Genomic DNA, 19,576 nt, shown 5'->3' with positions numbered 1-19,576 from the left:
CACAAATAGGAAAAGGTGTTACCATAACAACAACGACCCGCCATGTATGTACGAAACTGAAAATTGGCAGCGAACAGATTGTGGTAGTAACAGCAATATTTTGCCTCCTGAAAATGTACGATCGAGCCCCAAGGTCACTTACGAAACCAACAGACAGTACAGGTCAGAATGTTGGGCCAGGATCGTATGAAGCCGCGGAACATGGACGCACAAAACACGGTATGGTTTGGAAACAGCAGAACAAACTATGCATGTTTAGTCCAGCTGTGACGTGAATTGGAATTTTGTACTTGGTACAGCGTAAAACTCAAAACTCACCTTTCAGTAAAGAAGCAAGTGTATTCCGAAAGATGTTAGTACAAACCCATAACATATAGCACTATAAATCGACTCGTAATCTTCTTACTTTACCAATATGTATGTGCGTGTGGACTAACATTGTTACCTTCAACACTTCCTAAAAGTAATCGGGAAGAAAAATACCATAGGGACGTTACAGCACCCTTAACAGCTAAGAAGCAGTAATACCAATAGATCAGAGGTAACTTCTTAGCTGCCCATGAGAACTCACCCGTAAATTGGGCTGTTTCAAGCATGCTCAATATGTAATGTGTATGTAGGAGTTGCGTTGTCGTTTGTTTTAGCAGTTGCTACATCTACAACAACGACTTATTTTGACAAAATACTTACCGATCTGCTACAACTACTGAAACAAACTCCTCAGGTTGTTGAAACGTTATTCACTACCACTGACAATAGCCCTTCTTAGGACTACACTTACCCGGACGATCAGACTGCACGATGAAAATAATGTTATCTCCAGGTTCAAACCATTAACTGCATTGTTTATTTTGACATTTAAGACTGGCCTGTGTTCTAAATTGGATCTTAAAATGTAGGTAATAATTTCGTTGACTTGAAAAATTGAAGGCCAATTACCCAACTTTTGTGATCTGCAGATGGATACGCACCATTCTTATCCATGACAGCACGTGAAACATTTCTTGATGTTGGTGATAATGTCATGGCTGCACCAGGACCTGGCCAGTATGATCCTGGTATAATGGGAGAGAGAGTGAGGGGAGGACACACGCTGGCCAACAGAGTGAGTACTGTGTTTTCATCGATCTTTTCAATTTTTTCCTATATGTGATTAATATTTCACCATAATGATATATATCTCCAGAAAACTACTTTAGAGTGATGTTAGGAATGTTCACACTGCAAATTCATGCCAAAATCTGAATAAAGAACTGAATGTGTTTAAACTAAAAGTTGTTTGTTGGAATGTTCTTTTGAATATATATTGCATGCTCTGTTACTGAACTGAAATCTTTACAACCCAGTTGGATGGTCTGTTGGTCAATTTTTTTTAGTTATTTTATTAAATTCTTAATACAACATGTTGTTTGCTGGTTCCACATGTGGATATTGGGTACAGCAAATGGTTCAGTGCTAACTATTGGTTTTTCAACTTTTGAAGTTGCAATAAATTGGCTCAGCATCACTTAGAAATTCAGAGAAAAAATAAAAATGATAAATTTATTTTACCATGATGAGATGGCTTCTGAAGTGCACATATTTATCTGAAATACTGCATATATATTCTCATGCAACGTATGAATTGAGACCTCATCTATCATTACAGGCTTCTAGATTCAGTGATAAACAATCTCATACCCCTGGGCCAGGAGCTTATAACTTACAAAAAAGAAGTGATTGGTTGAGAGAGAATCAGCCTCAAAAGGCATTGCCTCCTGATATACAAGTTCAAGAAGGAATGAAAGATGGATCTGTAAGTGGCAGAGATTTTGTTATAAAATGTCATGTTGAAAAACAGTTTTTAATTGATACTGAAACATTCATGTTTTTTCTGTCATAAACCAAATATAATTACTACCTGCCTGGATTTGATGCAAGTTGCTGTTATTGATTTCATGTTGTTGATGGGTGAACAACTGAACCCCTTGATTTGTGTGATATTTAATTCAAACATCAAGCTTCTGGCTATTCCATTCTGTTGCCTAGTTCAAAGTGTAATGAGATGAGACCATTCTTGGAATTGCATCATCTAAAATAATGTGTAAAATTTGACAAGGATGACTCTTCACTTGACAAAAAATACATAATTATACAGTATGTATTAACAGCAATATTAGCAGAAAATAATTTTAATAATTATACTCATCTGAATGTATATTTTCATAGCTATACAAGACAAGTCGCATAACATTTCAGAGGAAGGCTGACCCACCCTCCATTCCATCACCTGGTAAAGCATACGGATATGAAGAAGGAGCAGATGGAACTCTACGGCCACAGGATGTGCCAACTTGTGACAGCACCATGGGACCTGCTTATTATAGTGTTAATCACGTAAGCATTAAATTTTGAGAAATTAGAATCAGAGGCTATGATTAAAAAATACTAACAATGAATCAAATGACTCGCTGCAATACAATGCACACAGAGATAGTTAAAAAAATGTAATATTTGCTTTCAAATTATTCTCATAAAAAAGAGACACAAACTGAGATCAATAGAGCAGTCTATAGAGTTATGATTGCTAATAAAGTCATGTTTTTTAGATTTTTTTTACATTTATTTACAATTTCAACTTTTCATTTAGAGGGAAACTGCCACTGTTCAAAGATACAAGGGAGTTCATTTTGGGAACAGAACATCAAAGAGAATGCAATTTAAAGGTTGGTCTGGTGTTAAGATGGACATGTACAGTATGTGAGAAACTGTGCTCAAATCATATGCTCTGATTACTGAGAAGTCCTGAGAAGGTTAATGCTCACTGCTACTATCTTAAGGTAGCTTTAATTTTTTATTACACTTTTCTTGCTTGAAATTAAATTGTATCACACTGGTAATGAAACTGTTTATGTATTTCTCAGGAACTGGAGGACCAGGTCCTGGACAGTATGATCCATTTAAGGACCCTGGAATTAGAGCACCGATTGATTTGGTAAGTTATGAAACGAGTAGTCAAACTTATAAATTTAATGTAGTTGTAGCATTTTTCTTGCTATGTGAGTGTGTGTAAAGAGAAATAAATCAAAAATAGTGGAGAATAGTTTGGAATACTTTGGGTAGATTTCTCCAAAAGGAAAGAATTATGAAAGAAATACTGTATGTAAACTAATTATGAACTTTAAGAGTCGAAAGTCTGCATTTTAGTTTGGTGTTCCACATTTGCCAGAGCTCAGCTCTCATGAAGTAACTAGGACAGTTGTCTCTACCGACACCCAGAGATGAACTGCTACTTTATCAATGACTACCCACAAGCCAGGCGGTGTGCACACTGCAATTGTGTTGCATTGTGGTAACTTCATTTTTAATATGGCGATGAAAGCAGCAGAAATCAGCAGATTTTGACTGAACATTCTGTAAAAGTTAGGCCATTCCTTTTCCTTTCACCATAGGTAAATGTAATTTTTCACGAAGGAATAACAGGAGTAGTGCAGGCCTGCAAACACTTTTTAATGTTCAAAGGAATGGCAACAGGCAGTGAATCCCCATTACATTCCATGTTTATTCACGCTGTCTCCCTGCCACCAGATATGTTCACTCAACCACAACAGGATGCAAATGTCTCACTTTTCATTTTATGACCATGATGCAATGTAATCAGAGTACGCACACCACCTGCCCACAAGCTATTGATCAGTTTTCCCTGGCAGGTGGCTGCTAACTATTATCCCTTCACACCCAAATGTGAATATGCATATTCTCCCTACTGTTCTGTATATATTTCTCAAGGTGCTGGAACAATCATGAGCTTCTTTAGTTGGTGATAATTTCCTTTATTTTTGTGACCTCAATGCTTGATGCAGGAGTGATGTTGTAAGGGGAAATTAGATGCAAGTGAATCTTAGGAATCAAAGGGTTAACAATTAACATTCCAGAGTGGAGAAAGAGTCTCTGTGAGAGTAAAGTATGTTGCTGAAGATTACACGCATAATCATGATATATTTACTTCTATTAATGTTTTCTTTTCAATTGCTAGGTGATAGAGGAAAGCAGAAAGCAACCTTTTGAATCAAAGGTAACATTTTCAATAAAGCTAACTGTTAGACAAAAAATTATACCGTATTTAAGGTTCAATTATGAATAAAAGAAACATCATTAAAAAAGTCAGAGTTGACACTGGCATATTATTGATAAAATAGTGAGTGTAGATGGAAGCTTTACAGCTTTACTTTGGATATGTAATAATATGGTCAACATGTATAATTTACACACCAACAATAAAATGACAAAGAATCATTTATTTTTTTCTTTAGTTACCCCGATATCATGAATCTATAGTGGTTGTGGAAGAAAAGAAGGTAAGAAATTATGACCTAGTAAACTTTTCATGTTCAAAAGTTTTGCTGCAAAAGAAATATGTCACTAATGATCATGATAACTAAAATATAATTCTAATAATTAATTCTGTAATTATCGTATCAATAATTAGTACTGAGTCATGATGCAGCAGCTGCCACTTGTTGGTATTAAAGAAATATAGTACATTTAGAGGCACAAAATAATGTTAAATGCTTGGTAAACACTGAAAACTTGACTGTGTGCTTGTGCTTGCTCTGGTTGTCCAAAGGTTGGATAATGCTATCCACTGGATTAAACTCTATCTGGTGAATAACTCTATATGTTTTGCTGTCACTTATTGGCTGGATAGTGATTTATCCATTAGTTAGTGTTATCTGCCCATGACACAACTGGGCCTTGCAATCTATAGTTTGTAGTATTTGTGGAGTAATTAGTTCAATCACTTACCAGTTACAAGGTGAAATTTAGAAAATTTTAGATGCAGGGGCTGTGACAATGCTGCAGTTGTACACCTTTTTTTCGGTCATACTTACCATTATGGGTCAAATTCTACATGGTTTGAGATTTTTCAAACCATTTTGAGTGTTAGCTTTTCTTTGTTTAACTTTGATTTTTGAGGACTCATATAAGTCAATTAGAACTAAAATTTACCAACTAAGCAAAAGTTAAAGCCACAATATCACTGCTTCCACCCCAAAAATAATTTCATACTACTTCAAATGATTTCCAAGAAAGTTTACTTACTGGTAATTTGAACACTATAGTATATTACTAGCTTATTGGTATGTTTTTCTTTACTTGTAGGCTGTTCCAGGTCCAGGGAAATATGAAATTAGAAGCCAGTTCTCAGCTAAACCACCACCTGTCAATCAGGATGAACCAATCATTCATCCTCCATTTGGCACTCAGTCCAGAGTATGCCACTTCTAATTTTTTACTCAGTTTTTCTGTTGTTTTTTGTCTTTGTTTTCTAATCTGGTAGGCTGTTGCCTTTTTTAAACCACCTACTGTGGAATGAAATTCCTCTTGAAATACATAAAAAGGACACCATTAGCACCTTCAGTTCAGCCATGAAAAAACATTTCATACCATAGTGTTGTAAATAGATAATCTATGTGTTTTTGATTAATTTTTGAATATGTTTTTAACTGTAGATGGTAGATGTTTTTGTGATTAATATTCATAATTTGTATTATTCTTAGTTATTTTATAAAGATATCTATGTGTTCTGAACTAATAATTGTATCTTTTTTATTTTTAACTGTAGATGATAAATATTTTGTGATTGAGATTCATACTTTTTACTCTTCTTAGTTATTTTATGGTTACTGGGTTGAATTTTTAGCACAGAGGGCTACTAGTTTATCAGTTATACTAGCTGTCATGTGTTATCCTCTCTATTAAAGTTGTTACTTACTTATTACTTTCCAAATTTCTATACTAAAGAAAACTTGCCACAAACTACCTTAACTCAGAATGAACATGAGTGTATTATTCCTTTTACATTTTTCATTTGCCTTATTTAGCGCTTTGGAGACAGTAAAAAAGACACACCTGCTCCTGGCACATACAATGATCCACGCAATTCCCTAGAAATACTTAAAAGGTATGCACAAGTCTTCCATAATGATTAAGTAACAGTTTGTTATATAAAATGTCAGTCCTTTTTCTGATTTGAGTCTCCATCACCTTCTGGAATTTTCAGCATTGGTTCAAAATTTATAGACCAAACTCTTTCTTTTGATTTTGCATGACCATTTTTGGTGTCTTGGGAATCTGGTTATTTCCTGGAGCAACTTGTAAAATACTACCTGTCATATTTTAAAGTCAAATCCAAATAGATGGTTCTCAGGGTACAAGTAGTTATCATCAGGAGAATATTTATGATATACTTGACATATTTTTCCATTAATGTTTATTTTTCATAATTTGTAGGACTACAGGATTGAAACGAAGTCCTTTTGGTCAAACATCTGTACGATTTCATGGGGAACATCATGTGAAAAGGACTCCTGGTGAGTGACAATGCCAACATGTTAGATACATCTTATTTTACCCTAGGCTTTCAAATGCAAACCATGGTTCTAAATCAGTAATGTGGCTTCTCTTAATTAACATTCCTTTGTCTTATATTCAGTTGAGAGCTTTTTTAGCTAGCAGTGCATGCAAAAACTTCTGAATCTAACAGAACTTTGTAAAGCATTGTTATGCCAAAAATTGGAGACACCCTCTGTCACCAAAATCAAATATGGTTGCCGTGACATGAAGGACTATTTTAAACATTAGATGCCAACTGTCACTCCCTATTGAAATGCCAGCATAATTACATTTTCACTTCTGGTTAAAGCCAGAGAAATTTTTAAGTTATTTTTTAATGTTATGGTGCCTTTTCATTTTTTTTGGTCTTGATTACTTGTTTACAACTTTTTATTTTTTTATTTTCACAAAATTTCATTGAATACACTGTTTGCATTATGTTGGCACTATTTAGAGGAAATAATGACATCAATCATATAACTCATCCAGGGTAATTTTAAATGCTCTATCATAGGACCAGGATCATACAGCATTCCAGACATGACATCAGAGTTGATAAGAAAGGCCCAGTAAGTATCATTTGATACAAGAGCATCTTTTTCTGCTATTTGTAAATTGTTAGAGATCACTGGCTTATTAACTGAATTTCCATGCTTGAATGGCTGAAAGTTGTCTTGAATAGAAGTTATTTCCAAATTGCATTTGCAGGGGGTTGACAATTAATTTTAAGATATATGAGATACAGGTTGTGGCAGACTTGGTTCCATACTTATAGTCAAAGTCCCCTTTATCAAACTAACAGTTGGTTACGGTAGCAGACTGAGCATAGTTTTACCTACTGCACTACACTGCTGGCTAAATGTATGCAATTTTTTATTAAAACTTACATGGAATGGGGTTACACTGCAATAATGCTTTGTTAGCTTCAACACCATCCATTCTTGCTTTCCACCCTTAACAGAAACCGTGGATTCTTGGGTAATTGGTGGAAGGGGTTGTAAGTGGGACGAATTGTTTTGGCCTCAGGTGAGAATTTTTTAAGGTTTATATTCAACTCTTTTGCCTTTCTTTTCAAGTCGTTTTCTTAAATTTTTCTCTGCAGTGTTGAGAGTTCCAGGAAAGGTGCATTTGGCTCAACAGCCGCACGAATAGCACCGATGATGAGAAGGAAGGAGGAACAGATGCCAGGTATGATCAGAACAAAGATGTTTTGCTTTGTTATGTCTAAATATTTTGGGAAATTTTATACGTGTAAAAAAAGCTTGTGACAGCAATGTATCTGACTTAATCCGAAGAGATAGTTTTTAAGAGACATTTGAGGTTTCGTTCGCGAATATGTTTGTACAACTCGATTGTAGTCAATGTTTTGCCTTTTCTTTTCCCTACAACGTTTGCTCTCTGTATTTTCAAGGTCCTGCCCATTACCTAACCAAAGACAAAGCTAAAAGTAAAGACGATCCACCCTCATCCACCTTCGTATCTTCCACTGGTAGACTTCACACCCCTCCAGGGGTGGTGTTAGTAAGTGTTTCTGACCCCTTAATTTGTTGTGTGTTTTTGTAGATCGCATATAAACATATAAAACCACATATCCTTTTCTTTGAAGTAAGTTTCTTTGAAGCCCTATACAGACATTTGTGATGGAGTCTTCTCGTGGCTCAGGAGGCTCTCTGGGGGGTTGGAAGGGGGCGTTATTCCTGGTCGTCTCATGCTTTAGAAACGAGAACGCACTTGAGGGACTAATAAGCTAAATGTGTAGCCCCTCAGCCTTTTAGGGAGCGGAGACGAGTCAAAGAGCAGGTGAACTACAAACGGTAATTATGGTTGTTGCTCACATCGTTTTTAATTAAGAGACTAAATTTTAAAGTTTCTTATTTGGTTGCCACAAATTAGCTGTAATGAGCTCCTGCTGTTAGCACTAATTTGTGTTTTGATAATTTGACGCAGATCAGAATGACTATGGCTTGTATCTTCAGATCGTAACTTGCATGTGTTATTTCTCTCCTAGGATAACCCACCACCAGGGTCCTATGAAGTCGGGATTTCCTACGACTCAACACAAGGTGCGTGTACTGATCTGACCAGAGTTACTGAAATTCGTGTGCTAAGGCAGTGACTCCGTAAACGGCCCCTCTTTCAAGTTGTACTTTTGTGGCCATTTCTGTTCAGACGATGATACTTAACACCTCTTTTTGTGGTAATACTTGGACAAAATAAACTGAGTGCCGAAATAATAGGGGGATTGCACTCCAAGATTCTTAAATTTGTTTCTTTAACAATAGTTAATAATTATGATGCAGACAGACTGTTTTTTTTTTCTCAGTGCTTACCGATGGCCTGATCTGAAAAATTCAGAAATTTATTTTGAATGAAATTTTTTAAACCTTGTGACAGATAGGTATACATGAAATAACATAAAGGCGTATTTCTTTCAACAGGTCGTGTTCTATACAGTAACGCCCAGAGAACGAACAAGAACACTAAGAAAAAGGGAGCGTTTTTATCCTCGTCTAATCGATTCCATGGACAGCGTCAAGTCATGTCGGAAGAAGGAGATCCTGGTTAGTGTTCTAAGACTTTCCATGACCCTTTAACTCCCAAGATCTGATTAATCCTCCGCTCTAGTTGCTACACATTCCCCAGTACATTAGTTACGAGAATTTGGTGTTAAATCAAGATGACAACTTCTTCTTAAAGTTCGAGTATTATAATTACCTGTCTGCTGGATAATGTATGGATATTTCCAAAACATCTTTTTCTCCTCCATTTGAAGATTGAGAACTACTGCTCTTTAATATTAATCCTCATATCTTTATAGGGCCGGGCCAATACGAATTAAAAGACGGCTCGGCCCGAGGAGGTCTAATGACGACCAGGGAACAAAGATTTAAATCATCAAGAAATGAAAATCCAGGCCCAGGGAGCTATGAGGTATGTGTCTGATTTTGGCGTATGGATTTGGAAATTAATAATAATAATAATAATAATATTTAATACTTATATTGCGCTATTTCTATAAAAATACTCAAAAGCGCATTACAATATTATTAAAAACTAAATTAAAACCAGTAAAATTACTCGGTAAAATTACAATATTACAATATTAACATTACAATATTAAAAAATAAAAAATAAAAAAATAAATAAATAATCTAACTAAAAGCCTTTTTAAATAAATATGTTTTAACAGAGCGTTTAAAAGAGTCGATTGATGTTTCCTGTCTAATTGGCAGAGGAAGACTGTTCCATAAAAAGGGGGCAGCCATCGATAACGCGCGATCTCCCAAGGTCTTCTTCGTTCTTAGCTGAGGTCTTTCTAACAATATACCATTATTGTTACGGCGTAGTTGGTAACGTGAGACCGGTAAGACAGAGACAAGATCCTTAAGATAGCTAGGCGCAACACCGTGAAGAATCTTAAATGTAACAAGGAGAATCTTAAAATCTACGCGCAAGCGCACTGGTAGCCAGTGGAGTTCTCTTAGCAAAGGAGTAACGTGACAATACTTAGGTGCACAGTAAACCAATCGAGCACTGGCATTCATGACTCTTTGAAGTTTCTTAATTAGATACTCAGGAGCACCGTACAATAAACCATTACAGTAGTCAAGCCTGCTTGTGATGAACGCGTGAACAAGCCTCACGGTGGACTCACGAGACAAATACTTCCTAATGTGCCGGATATTGTACAAAGAAAAACCTAAAAAAAAAAATTATTATAATAATAGTGACAATGATAAAACAAACGCTTTTGAAAGCCTTAAAATTCGTGCGCCTTCAAAAGTTAAGCTTAGTAAACGTACCTTTTGGTTTATTTTAATCTTTTGTGTTTTGCCTTTACGAATCTTGTTTCTATTTCTCTCCTTTTTAAAGGCAATTTTTTAATTCTACAAAATAATTCGAAATATAGGAACATCATTTTCAGTATTAATATAACGTAGCTTTGTTATACATCTTCCCCAAAAAGCAGTTATTGGCAGCAGAGTTAATTTCTTTCCTTTTCATTCTTCAGCTGAGTCCATTACAGATGCATTCTATGCTCAGGGGAACATTCAATGCCACCTTAAACAATCCTGTAGCGATGTCCTACGACGATGGCTTAGAACGGAGATCACCTTCCAAGCAAGCTTTCTTACTGGGTGTCTGAGGAGGAATTTATCTCTTTTTTTTTTCTGTTCCAGTGAGTTTGATGTTGCTTGGGAATCATCTTGTATTCACAGAAAATAAGATATTTTTCAGAGACCATCGGTAAGGGAAGTGCTCATGTGAAGTCGTGAAGGTTTGACGCTGGGCGCGTATACTTTGTTGTAAATATCATTTAAGAGAATTAGTGGCGTTAGTGAGTAGGAATAAAAATTCATATATTGTTCTTCTGAATACAAAAGGCTTTTACTTAATGAGAAGAAATTTAAAAAATACTCTTTAAGTGTGAAGTAGCAAATTTTATCGCTTCTCCCTGAACTTCACGCTCTTTCCTTATCTGCTTCCACTCCAATATTAGTGAATGCTCCTACATCTGTTCTATTTATGTTTGGCGATATTTTCCTTTCGGTCGAAGAGAAACCCCGGCTCGAAATTTGCTGCTCGACTCCAAAGTCGATCTCCGTGTTCAGTCGAGCGAGTATCACGTGGTCTCTATATTGACTTGTTTGTCAGAAATGGAAGATAACCTACGTCATCGATTTTCTCTTTGTAAAGGATATCATGCAGAAATATTCGATAAGTGATGCGCTCCTGTCGATAATCAATGTAGTTTCCCGCGAGAAAACAGTAGGTCAACATTGAACATATTTTGAGGCGAACCCCTTGCAATAACGATTTTTGCAGCTTTGTAACACGTGCTACCGTGAAAATAAGCATAACTGCAAGCCGAGGACAGTTATTTATCTATTCATACTTCACGACATCTGGAACCTAAAGTGACTACTACCCCTCCCCCCACCTCGGCATAGACGCATGACCGCCGCGTGACGATCACATGCTTCATTATTGACCGCTCGGTGACTGTTATAATACAACGCTCATCACTACGTTAAAGTTCTTCTCGAGTAAGCAGTCTGAAGCGTTGTGTCCTCTTCGCCTCGGTTGCATTAGTCTGCGATCGATTGAAAGCCTGAAGCCAAATTGGGACAGACGAACCTCCACGATTTGTCTAAAATCCGCAATCATATTTGAACTTCGCAATGGGCCTTGCTTACCCTAGAGTCTCTATGGCTCACTGGTAAAGCATCGGAGCGCGGAATCCGAAAGGTCCGATTCCTCATGGGGACTCAGAATTTTTTCTTTGTCCCACGCTCGTGACTAGATGAAAACACATCTTTCTCTATCCACGATCTAGTTGTCAGAAACCTGCGTTCCTTTTGTCCCAAATATTACCGGAGAGACAGTGAGTAACGAAGCAGCTCTTTCGATTAAACCAGGTGGCAATATTCCGCTTCCAATATAAAATCATTTTGAAACCTTAGTTCTATATAGAAGCATAGAAATAGATGTTAATCGAATCGATTTCTCCGCACCAGTAGTGTATTTACTTCAAACATTCAACTCTGAGAAGCTTTTGACGTTGACATTTTAATAGTGTCAAGACATTCTCTCCCATCCAAATCATGCGACAAGATTACATGTGGATTAGAGTTCAAACTCCAAGTAGCTGGTTGCTGGAAACTGGACACGAATTTCCGGAGAAACATCAAGCTGCGAGGGAAAGGATTCGTGTTTTGTTACATGTCACGCAAGCTCCGTCGTAATTATTAGCGAAAGACCTTAAATTCCGCGTCAGAGGGGTTCTACACAAATTCAACTGAAAATTACATATGAAGAATGGTCTCCATGGCTTTCATCCACCTCGTAAAGGTTCTGGCCATTACGTAAGGGAACACAAATTTCATGGAGACAATTCCCTGGAGTGACGTGATAATTGTGGAAATTTGACAACCCAGAGAAAGAACGTTGATTATTTTGCTATTGTTTAATTCAATAGCGTCTTTTATTCCTCCATTGATTTCTACATGTGTGGGCTTTCACGCAACTTTATCCACTGAAAATACGAAAATCCTGCCGACCTTAGCCGTGATCGCATTTACTAAGGAGCATTTATTCAGCGTTTCCACCGTTTGCGTGTAATATTCCTCATGATATCATGACACGAAAGGCAGTCTCCTTTCATGAATAAAACAAAAGCGTTTAAATCAGCTGATGCAAACCGCCCGAGCAATTGTTCCCTCAAGACAATGAAATGGATGGAAGTCATGCAAGGTCAACCTGGAATTCTAAAAAAAAAAAAAAAAAAAAAAAAGAATTACTTGACTGAAATTGATATAAGACCTCGTGATAAGCCATGATCTGAAAATTAGTTTCCGGTAAGAATAAACATACCCCCATTAACATTCGTGAAGCTCATTATTATTTATATTGTTTTGTGGAAATTGACCTCCTAAGCGGGGGGGGGTCGTTTTTTGTAAACAAGCGTGACAGCATAACGCATCAAGTCAATAACACGCGGACATCACATGACAAGGCGGTAAACAGGCCATTGTTGACGTCCGGTTAGTCAGTCTTTTACTTTGCCGGCGGCAAAAACTTGACTTAACACGCGGTGGTCAAAGCACGTTACTGGATTATTCCTCCTTTTACAAACCGTTCTACACCTCGAGAAAGAATGCTGTCCACCATGCGAAAGGTTTGCTTTTCTTCGTCTCGCATTATTCGTCCTCTCGTTAATTCGACCGACATCTTGGTTCGTGGTGCACATCAAGCGAAAGCCCAAGCACCAAACGCCACTGTGAACACTAGTGAACATGATTTGAAACTGGTCAACGGTGAGGAAAACTTTCAGTTTTTCTATACTTGTATTTCAGTCTTAAGCTTGGTGTTAATTCGATTGGGTTCTTCTGTAACGTTTTTCTTCGTTCTGACGAAGGGCGAACACTCGAGAGCTCCTTGCGTTAGCCAATTGACATAATCAGTTGATAACAGCAAAAGATTTTCTGTCACGTATCAAGCGATGGCGCTTGAGTCGCGATTTGGTCCTTTCAAACTGATCGTCATCTCAGACGTATCTTTTACCAAGTCCTTTAATATGCACTTTGCATCTGTTAATGGAAGAAAACAAGATCATTAATGTAACCAAAAAACCTTTTTTTTCAAATTTGATTACATTTTATCCGACGCTTCTAACGTTTATTCGACGCTGAGAAAAGAGCAGTGGCCTAGAGGAAAACATCGTCCATTTTCAGGCAGAACTAGTTAAACCGGTTTTGAATGCTGATTTTGCTGGGTGCCGTGTTCTGTGAGCTTTTTTCTCGGTGTTACATATTTCCTGTTACGTATTTCCTGTCGATAACATTGGGAAGTTTGTGGGTGGCAATGATCGTATACATTCAGAAATAGTGCAGTGTAGTTTTTTAGGTCTCTTATCTCATATAAAGATCGTTTTCACATACACCTGTCTCAGCTGATCAACATTGGCTAGCTTTGTCCTGTACATTATGAAACAAGTAATCACTCTTCCTCGTAAAAATAAAGGCAGGGGAGGACAAGATTTCCACATAGTCTATTTCTTTATTATGCATGCAGTTCTTGGATGAAAATAAGACCTTTTCAAGAGCAATAGATGTGCTTAGAGACTACAGCTTTGTTTTTGATCAGTATGGGGTTATACTGAAGTATTTCCTAGTGGAGAGGTAATACGGTGCAAAAATGAGTCAATTTATTGCCAAAAATGCAACTATTTAGCCGGTTTTTGAGCTTTTTTTCTGATTGTAAAACTGAAGAAAAATATTTGTTAGAAATTGTTGTTTTGAATGAACTTTAATATATTGAACAGAGTTGCTATGGGAGGATGCACAATGATGATATCAGGGTATCAATGCATTATTTTTTCCCTTGTGGAATACATTGCAGACACACTATGAATTAGCTTTCTTTCATGGGAAAGCTTTTATTGTAGAACAATGCCTGCTGTTTTAAATGCCCTGATCTCTTTCTGTTGATGAAACACAAGCTTCTACACAAAACAACTTTATTCATACACTAGTCTTCAAGCTTAAATTATTATTCAATGATATTGTTCCTCAAAAATTCACTCTGCCACCATGAGTGTTTCTGCTGTGAAGACTCAAGAGATTCAACTAGAAAAGAGGTTCCATGACAGATTTTCATTCACTTACTCAGTTACTCATCAGAAAATGAATAGTTGAGATCTTAGCCTCTGTGGTTTTTAGTTAAGAAAAATTTCTATTGTCTTCATGATATTTCTCTGCACATAAAATGCCTGATTCTTTGTTGTGTGATATTGGTAGCAAAATATTTCAAAGACCACCCAGAGATTTCAAGCATCATTAATTACTGCAGAAGGTTTGCTCCATTTAACTTTTTTTCTCAGAAATTTTATGAGTCTTCAAATCAAGATTAGTTCAAAAATTACATTTTTATACCTGGTTTAATTTTAATGGTTTTGTTTGAAGGTTTTTTTTTTAACCCTTGACAACCTTTGATCAGTTTGCATATTCTCCATACTTTTTTTGTATAATTTTCCTAAGGTGCTGAGGGAGCTTCTTTAGTCGGCAATCATTTCCTTGGTTTTTGTGACCTTGATGTGTGATTCAGGGGGTATATTGTGAGGAGAAATTCTTAAGAATGAAAGGGGTAATGAAATGAAGACACAGTATGTCTGAAAGTGTGAAACTAACTTTGAGGAAATTGAAAGAGTTCATGTAGACCTGAATTACTTCATATAGTTATCTTCACATGAAATGTTTGGTTGTATTGAAAATGTTGTTGTACAAAGTACTTGAATAAAGGGAGTGCATTACAAAATTATTCTTTCTCTTCCTGAAATGTACTTTGACTTTACCTCAGGTGCCCTGTTGAAGAATCCTCGCTCTGAGTATAGAATGGTCCGTCAATACCAAGGAAAGATTAAGGCTGTGATCTTGGACTGGTCTGGCACTGTTTTGGATTGCGGCGTCTACTCACCAGCTGTTGTGTTCAATGAAGTCTTTAAAAATGAGGGAGTCCCAATCACAATGGAAGAGGCAAGAGAGCCCATGGGAATGCACAAAAGGGTGCACATCCGTAAGGTCACAGAGATGGAATCTGTACGAAGGAGATGGTTTGAAAAGTTTGGTCGCTTTCCCAATGAGGATGATGTGGAAAGAATGTTTCAGAACTTTGTTCCTTTGCAACTTGACTGTATTTTGGACTACTCCCAGATGATAACTGGTGCAGTTGACGCTGTTAATTTCCTGCGTAACAACATGAACCTGAAGATTGGGTCCACAACGGGATTCACTAAATCCATGATAGATGTACTGAAGGTGGCTGCCACTAAGCAGGGCTATACTCCTGATTGTTATGTTGCAGCGGATGAGGTACCACAAGCCCGACCTTACCCTTACATGGTTTGGTTGAGTGCTATTAGACTGGATGTCAATCCCATCGAAGCCCTTGTTAAAGTTGATGACACAGCTGATGGAGTCAGAGAAGGTACATCTGCAGGCTGCTGGAGTGTAGGACTTGCTAAAACAGTAAGTTTCTTTTATGATATGATTATAGACAAGGATATCACAAAATAGCCAGTTTCTCTCTCTCTCTCTCTTACACACACTCACTCAGAACCATAAATAAGCTTCTTGATTAAGGTATTAGCTCTCATTTACACAATTTTCCTTACTTAGCAAGAAGTATAGTTCAATATAATATATATGCATTGTTTCTTTACTTAGTATTCTCCTACAAAAACAATCAGACTACTGTAACTGGCAAAAAGATGCCCATTTGTTAAGAGCCAAATCAGCACAAACCCAGAGTGAATTTTTGTTGTTGTTGTTGTTTTTTTTTTGTTCCGAAGTCTTAATGGGATAAGTACAGCAACCAATAATTAAATTGTGGACAGCAAGAGTTAAAATTAATTTACTTTTAAGGCTTTCATCTCTAAAATCAGATCCCACACTAATCCTGAGTTATCATACCCCCCCCTTTGAACAACACAGCCCTGAAATCATAAAATGGTTACCAGAAATTAAATTGTGGTTGCCAGATAAAACACTTGTGCAATATTGCGTAGCATGCTAAACAACTGACCACAACTTTACACTGTGGTATTTGGAGATTCCCATAAAATTCCAAGGCTCTGTACCTCTGGAAACTAAGGTGAAAGAAGAAAGGTTCTTTTTCTGAAGACAATGAAACACAAATATTGTTTTATTGTAACTAAGTTATAGAAATGTTGCAAATTGGTGTATGAAACAGTTCCCTTAAATTTCCAACTCTTGCTGCAAATTTGATGGGCAAAATTTTTACTAGTCAGCATGTCAATCTAAGACTCTGAAGGACTATATACTTTTTCTGGTGGACCTTCTAACAACTCTGTTGTTTTTCTTTAACCAGGGAAATTATGTAGGTTTGAATGAAGAAGAGATTGCCAGCCTGAGTGATGATGACCTTGAAAGGAAGCTGAAACGTTCTTACGATATCCTGGCCAATGCTGGTGCTCATTACGTAATTGATTCCATTAGTGATCTGCCTCCAGTTATTGAAGATATCAACCGACGCCTTGCCTCTGGAGAAAAGCCATGAACAATGATAACAAAGCAGTTAAGGTTATTATAACAATCTGACCTAGTTGCTAAGAATTATTTTTAAGTTCTCAGTTTCCAGCTTTTCTTCTTATTTTCAGTGTTGTGATTTTTAGGCTACTTGAAGGTTTGAGACAATTCTATGGAAGCATTGCAGCGTCCCTTTTAAAAAACATATTGCACCCTTTTATGTGTCAAGTAATTTTGCTGAAAGCAATATAGACTTAAAGAGACTAAGCAATCTAAGATTCTCAGACTCAAATAGTTACATGTACAGGTCAAATCCTCTTTTAATTGGTAACAGCAGATTTTAGTTGAGGCGTAGTTAAGTGTGAAATGGGTGTGGTTATGATCACAACAGGACACAGGAGAATTTGACTTTTTCCTTTCATGAACAAGTACTGAACTTGCAAAAGATAATTTTAATATGTATAAGATTTTTATAGGTAACAAGCAAATATCATGAAATTCTGGCATGTAACTGACAATTTTTAAACAAGATAGATACAAACTCTTGACTGATCTCAGATGTCTAGCACAATTTTCACCCCCAGTTTTCTTAGAAAGGATTGTTAGTTTTCAAAGTAAATTACAAGAAAAGTTAAAGTTGAAATTTTATATAATTCTTATCTAAAATATTCCATAATGATATTGTAACTTAATTTATTTATGATATATTTAGGAAGACAGTCAATCATTGCGTAACATCAAGAATTGTTGAAACTATGCAAAGACATGAAAATCTATGTTGATTTTTTTTTAAGTTTCATTTTATTGCTTCTTTTTATTCAACTAAGTATATTCATTCACTGCATAGTAATAAAATAAGAGTTTCTTCAGATTGTGCAACTTTTGTAATTGTTAAGGCTGTTTTTTATATCCATCTGGGAAGAACAAGCCATTAAATTTAACTCCTCAGATACCCTATTTCCTGGAATGAAGGCCCTCGCTCCTTTAAGTGCTCTTCCCCTTTGCCATAATATCAAACAAGCACCACTCCCCCCTCGTTCTTCCTCACTTACTTGATTAATAGGGATACATGGGAAGCCGTTTTGTATTTCCACCTTATAACTTTTTACTGGGATACCTGTGGTAGCCCAGTCATAAAATGCCTTTGTTTTTTTGTCTTCTTTTTTTTTTATTTCCTCCGCCACAAAATGGAAAAATTGCGCAATAGTACTCAGTGGTCATTGGGCTCTCAACACCATGACAACCAACTGCGATCCAATGAAGTGTTCACATGCTGATCACGCGTGTTATCTTGATTGATCATTGACGTTGTCATGCACGGACAGGGCCGGGTCACATGACGAACCACGGAATTTTTACGTATACTAGACCCTGTGAGCAGGGTAACTGGGATACCTGGATGGTACTGGATCCGTGGAATCAAGTGTAGTGATACTACGCGTGTCGGACTAGTATACTGAAATAGTGAGCTCAAGTCTGGCCAAGGGCATACACCTGTCTCAAAACATAGGCATGCTATGCATGCAAGAGTTATTTTTTCTAGGGTGGCTGGATTACTTGAAACATTGTAAGTGGTCTACGTTCTTACAAAAGGAAAGAAGATTATTAACGCGGGAAAGAATGAAAATGTCGAATTACCTCACACACAGGTATTTTGTGGTAGATTATGTGTGTTGTACGAATAAATGTAACCAAAAATAAACTGTATTTGTGCCACGGATACCTGTTAGTACAAAATGTAGACAGCAGACTGCAGACCGGATACAAAATATAGACTGCAGAGTGGGTAAAATATGCAGACTGAGAATCTGAAGAGTTTTTACGTCTGGTATATAATAACATGTCATCTTACAGCTTACCGAGCGTCACGCAATCGCTTTTCCGCGATCAGCCTTCACGATAATTTGCACAATTGTGGAAAATTCCTGGCCCATTTCTTGATGAAAATCGATCGTAATATTATTTCAAGCCTTCAACATAGTCTTCTTACTTTGCGCGCGAGTTGGTTGGTGTGATGTCTGTACAGATTTTACCAGTGTAATAAAAGTAGATGACGTGAATAATAGTGATGGTAAAGCAAGCTTAAAACGGCAACAATCGCCAGAAACTACAACGGATACACAGGGTATGAGTAAGTTTTATTGATTTTACGAGAAAAATCTTCATATTTCGAAATACTTATCGTTGTAAATCGACCATATTTCGTTCCCTATACTATTCCTGATAACGTGTTCAAATTTTCAACGGTTCCTAGAATAACTTACTCTGAGTCACACAACGCGTGACGCGTTCGTGAATTAATCGTTGGCTCTTTCTCGAAACGTGACCTTGGGTTGCCTGTGACAAGACAATTGCGTAAACAATACTTGACATAATAACATTATACACAAAAAACACGGGATTTTGGATCATGTATTTATTAAAAAAGAATATCCATACAACTACAATGAAAACAAACATAAGATTCACCTTTCTGATCGTGAAATTAATACCATTCGCACTGTTATCGTAGCTACGTTCCCTGGCATCAAGTGAATCCAACATGGCGTCTTTCTTCACAAGCAGTTTGCATCCATTTGAATTTTGTTCTTCAGTCTCACGGTTACCGCTCAATAACATCTTTTTGTGTGGATTGGCCGCGAACAATACGACTT

General features: G+C 36.8%; 2 protein-coding genes across 3 annotated transcripts; both read left to right on the top strand.

Annotated features, from left to right (window-relative positions):
• Window positions 1-7: 7 nt before the first annotated feature.
• LOC113683095 (sperm-tail PG-rich repeat-containing protein 2) lies at window positions 8-10,759 on the top strand. The gene is made up of 18 exons (XM_027200299.2): window positions 8-219; window positions 960-1,105; window positions 1,649-1,795; window positions 2,209-2,376; window positions 2,630-2,705; window positions 2,904-2,974; window positions 4,016-4,054; window positions 4,293-4,337; window positions 5,143-5,253; window positions 5,865-5,944; window positions 6,274-6,353; window positions 6,890-6,944; window positions 7,478-7,563; window positions 7,787-7,896; window positions 8,384-8,438; window positions 8,814-8,936; window positions 9,194-9,306; window positions 10,388-10,759. Exons 1-18 carry the CDS (start codon window positions 114-116, stop codon window positions 10,520-10,522), a joined length of 1,746 nt encoding a protein of 581 aa, XP_027056100.2. The 5' UTR covers window positions 8-113; the 3' UTR covers window positions 10,523-10,759.
• A 620-nt stretch (window positions 10,760-11,379) lies between these two features.
• LOC113683094 (uncharacterized) lies at window positions 11,380-17,791 on the top strand. Of its 2 annotated transcripts, none has more exons than XM_089198511.1 (3): window positions 11,380-13,193; window positions 15,235-15,902; window positions 16,765-17,791. In XM_089198511.1, exons 1-3 carry the CDS (start codon window positions 13,034-13,036, stop codon window positions 16,951-16,953), a joined length of 1,017 nt encoding a protein of 338 aa, XP_089054637.1. In that variant the 5' UTR covers window positions 11,380-13,033; the 3' UTR covers window positions 16,954-17,791. The 2 variants fall into 2 exon arrangements, with proteins under 2 accessions (XP_089054637.1, XP_089054638.1); XM_089198512.1 differs by having other exon boundaries at window positions 11,384-12,734.
• The last annotated feature ends 1,785 nt before the right edge of the window (window positions 17,792-19,576 follow it).

The sequence above is a fragment of the Pocillopora damicornis genome, chromosome 2, assembly GCF_964200805.1.
Source record: "Pocillopora damicornis chromosome 2, jaPocDami1.2, whole genome shotgun sequence".
Taxonomy (NCBI): domain Eukaryota; kingdom Metazoa; phylum Cnidaria; class Anthozoa; order Scleractinia; family Pocilloporidae; genus Pocillopora; species Pocillopora damicornis.
This window is presented reverse-complemented; position numbering and strand designations above follow the sequence as displayed.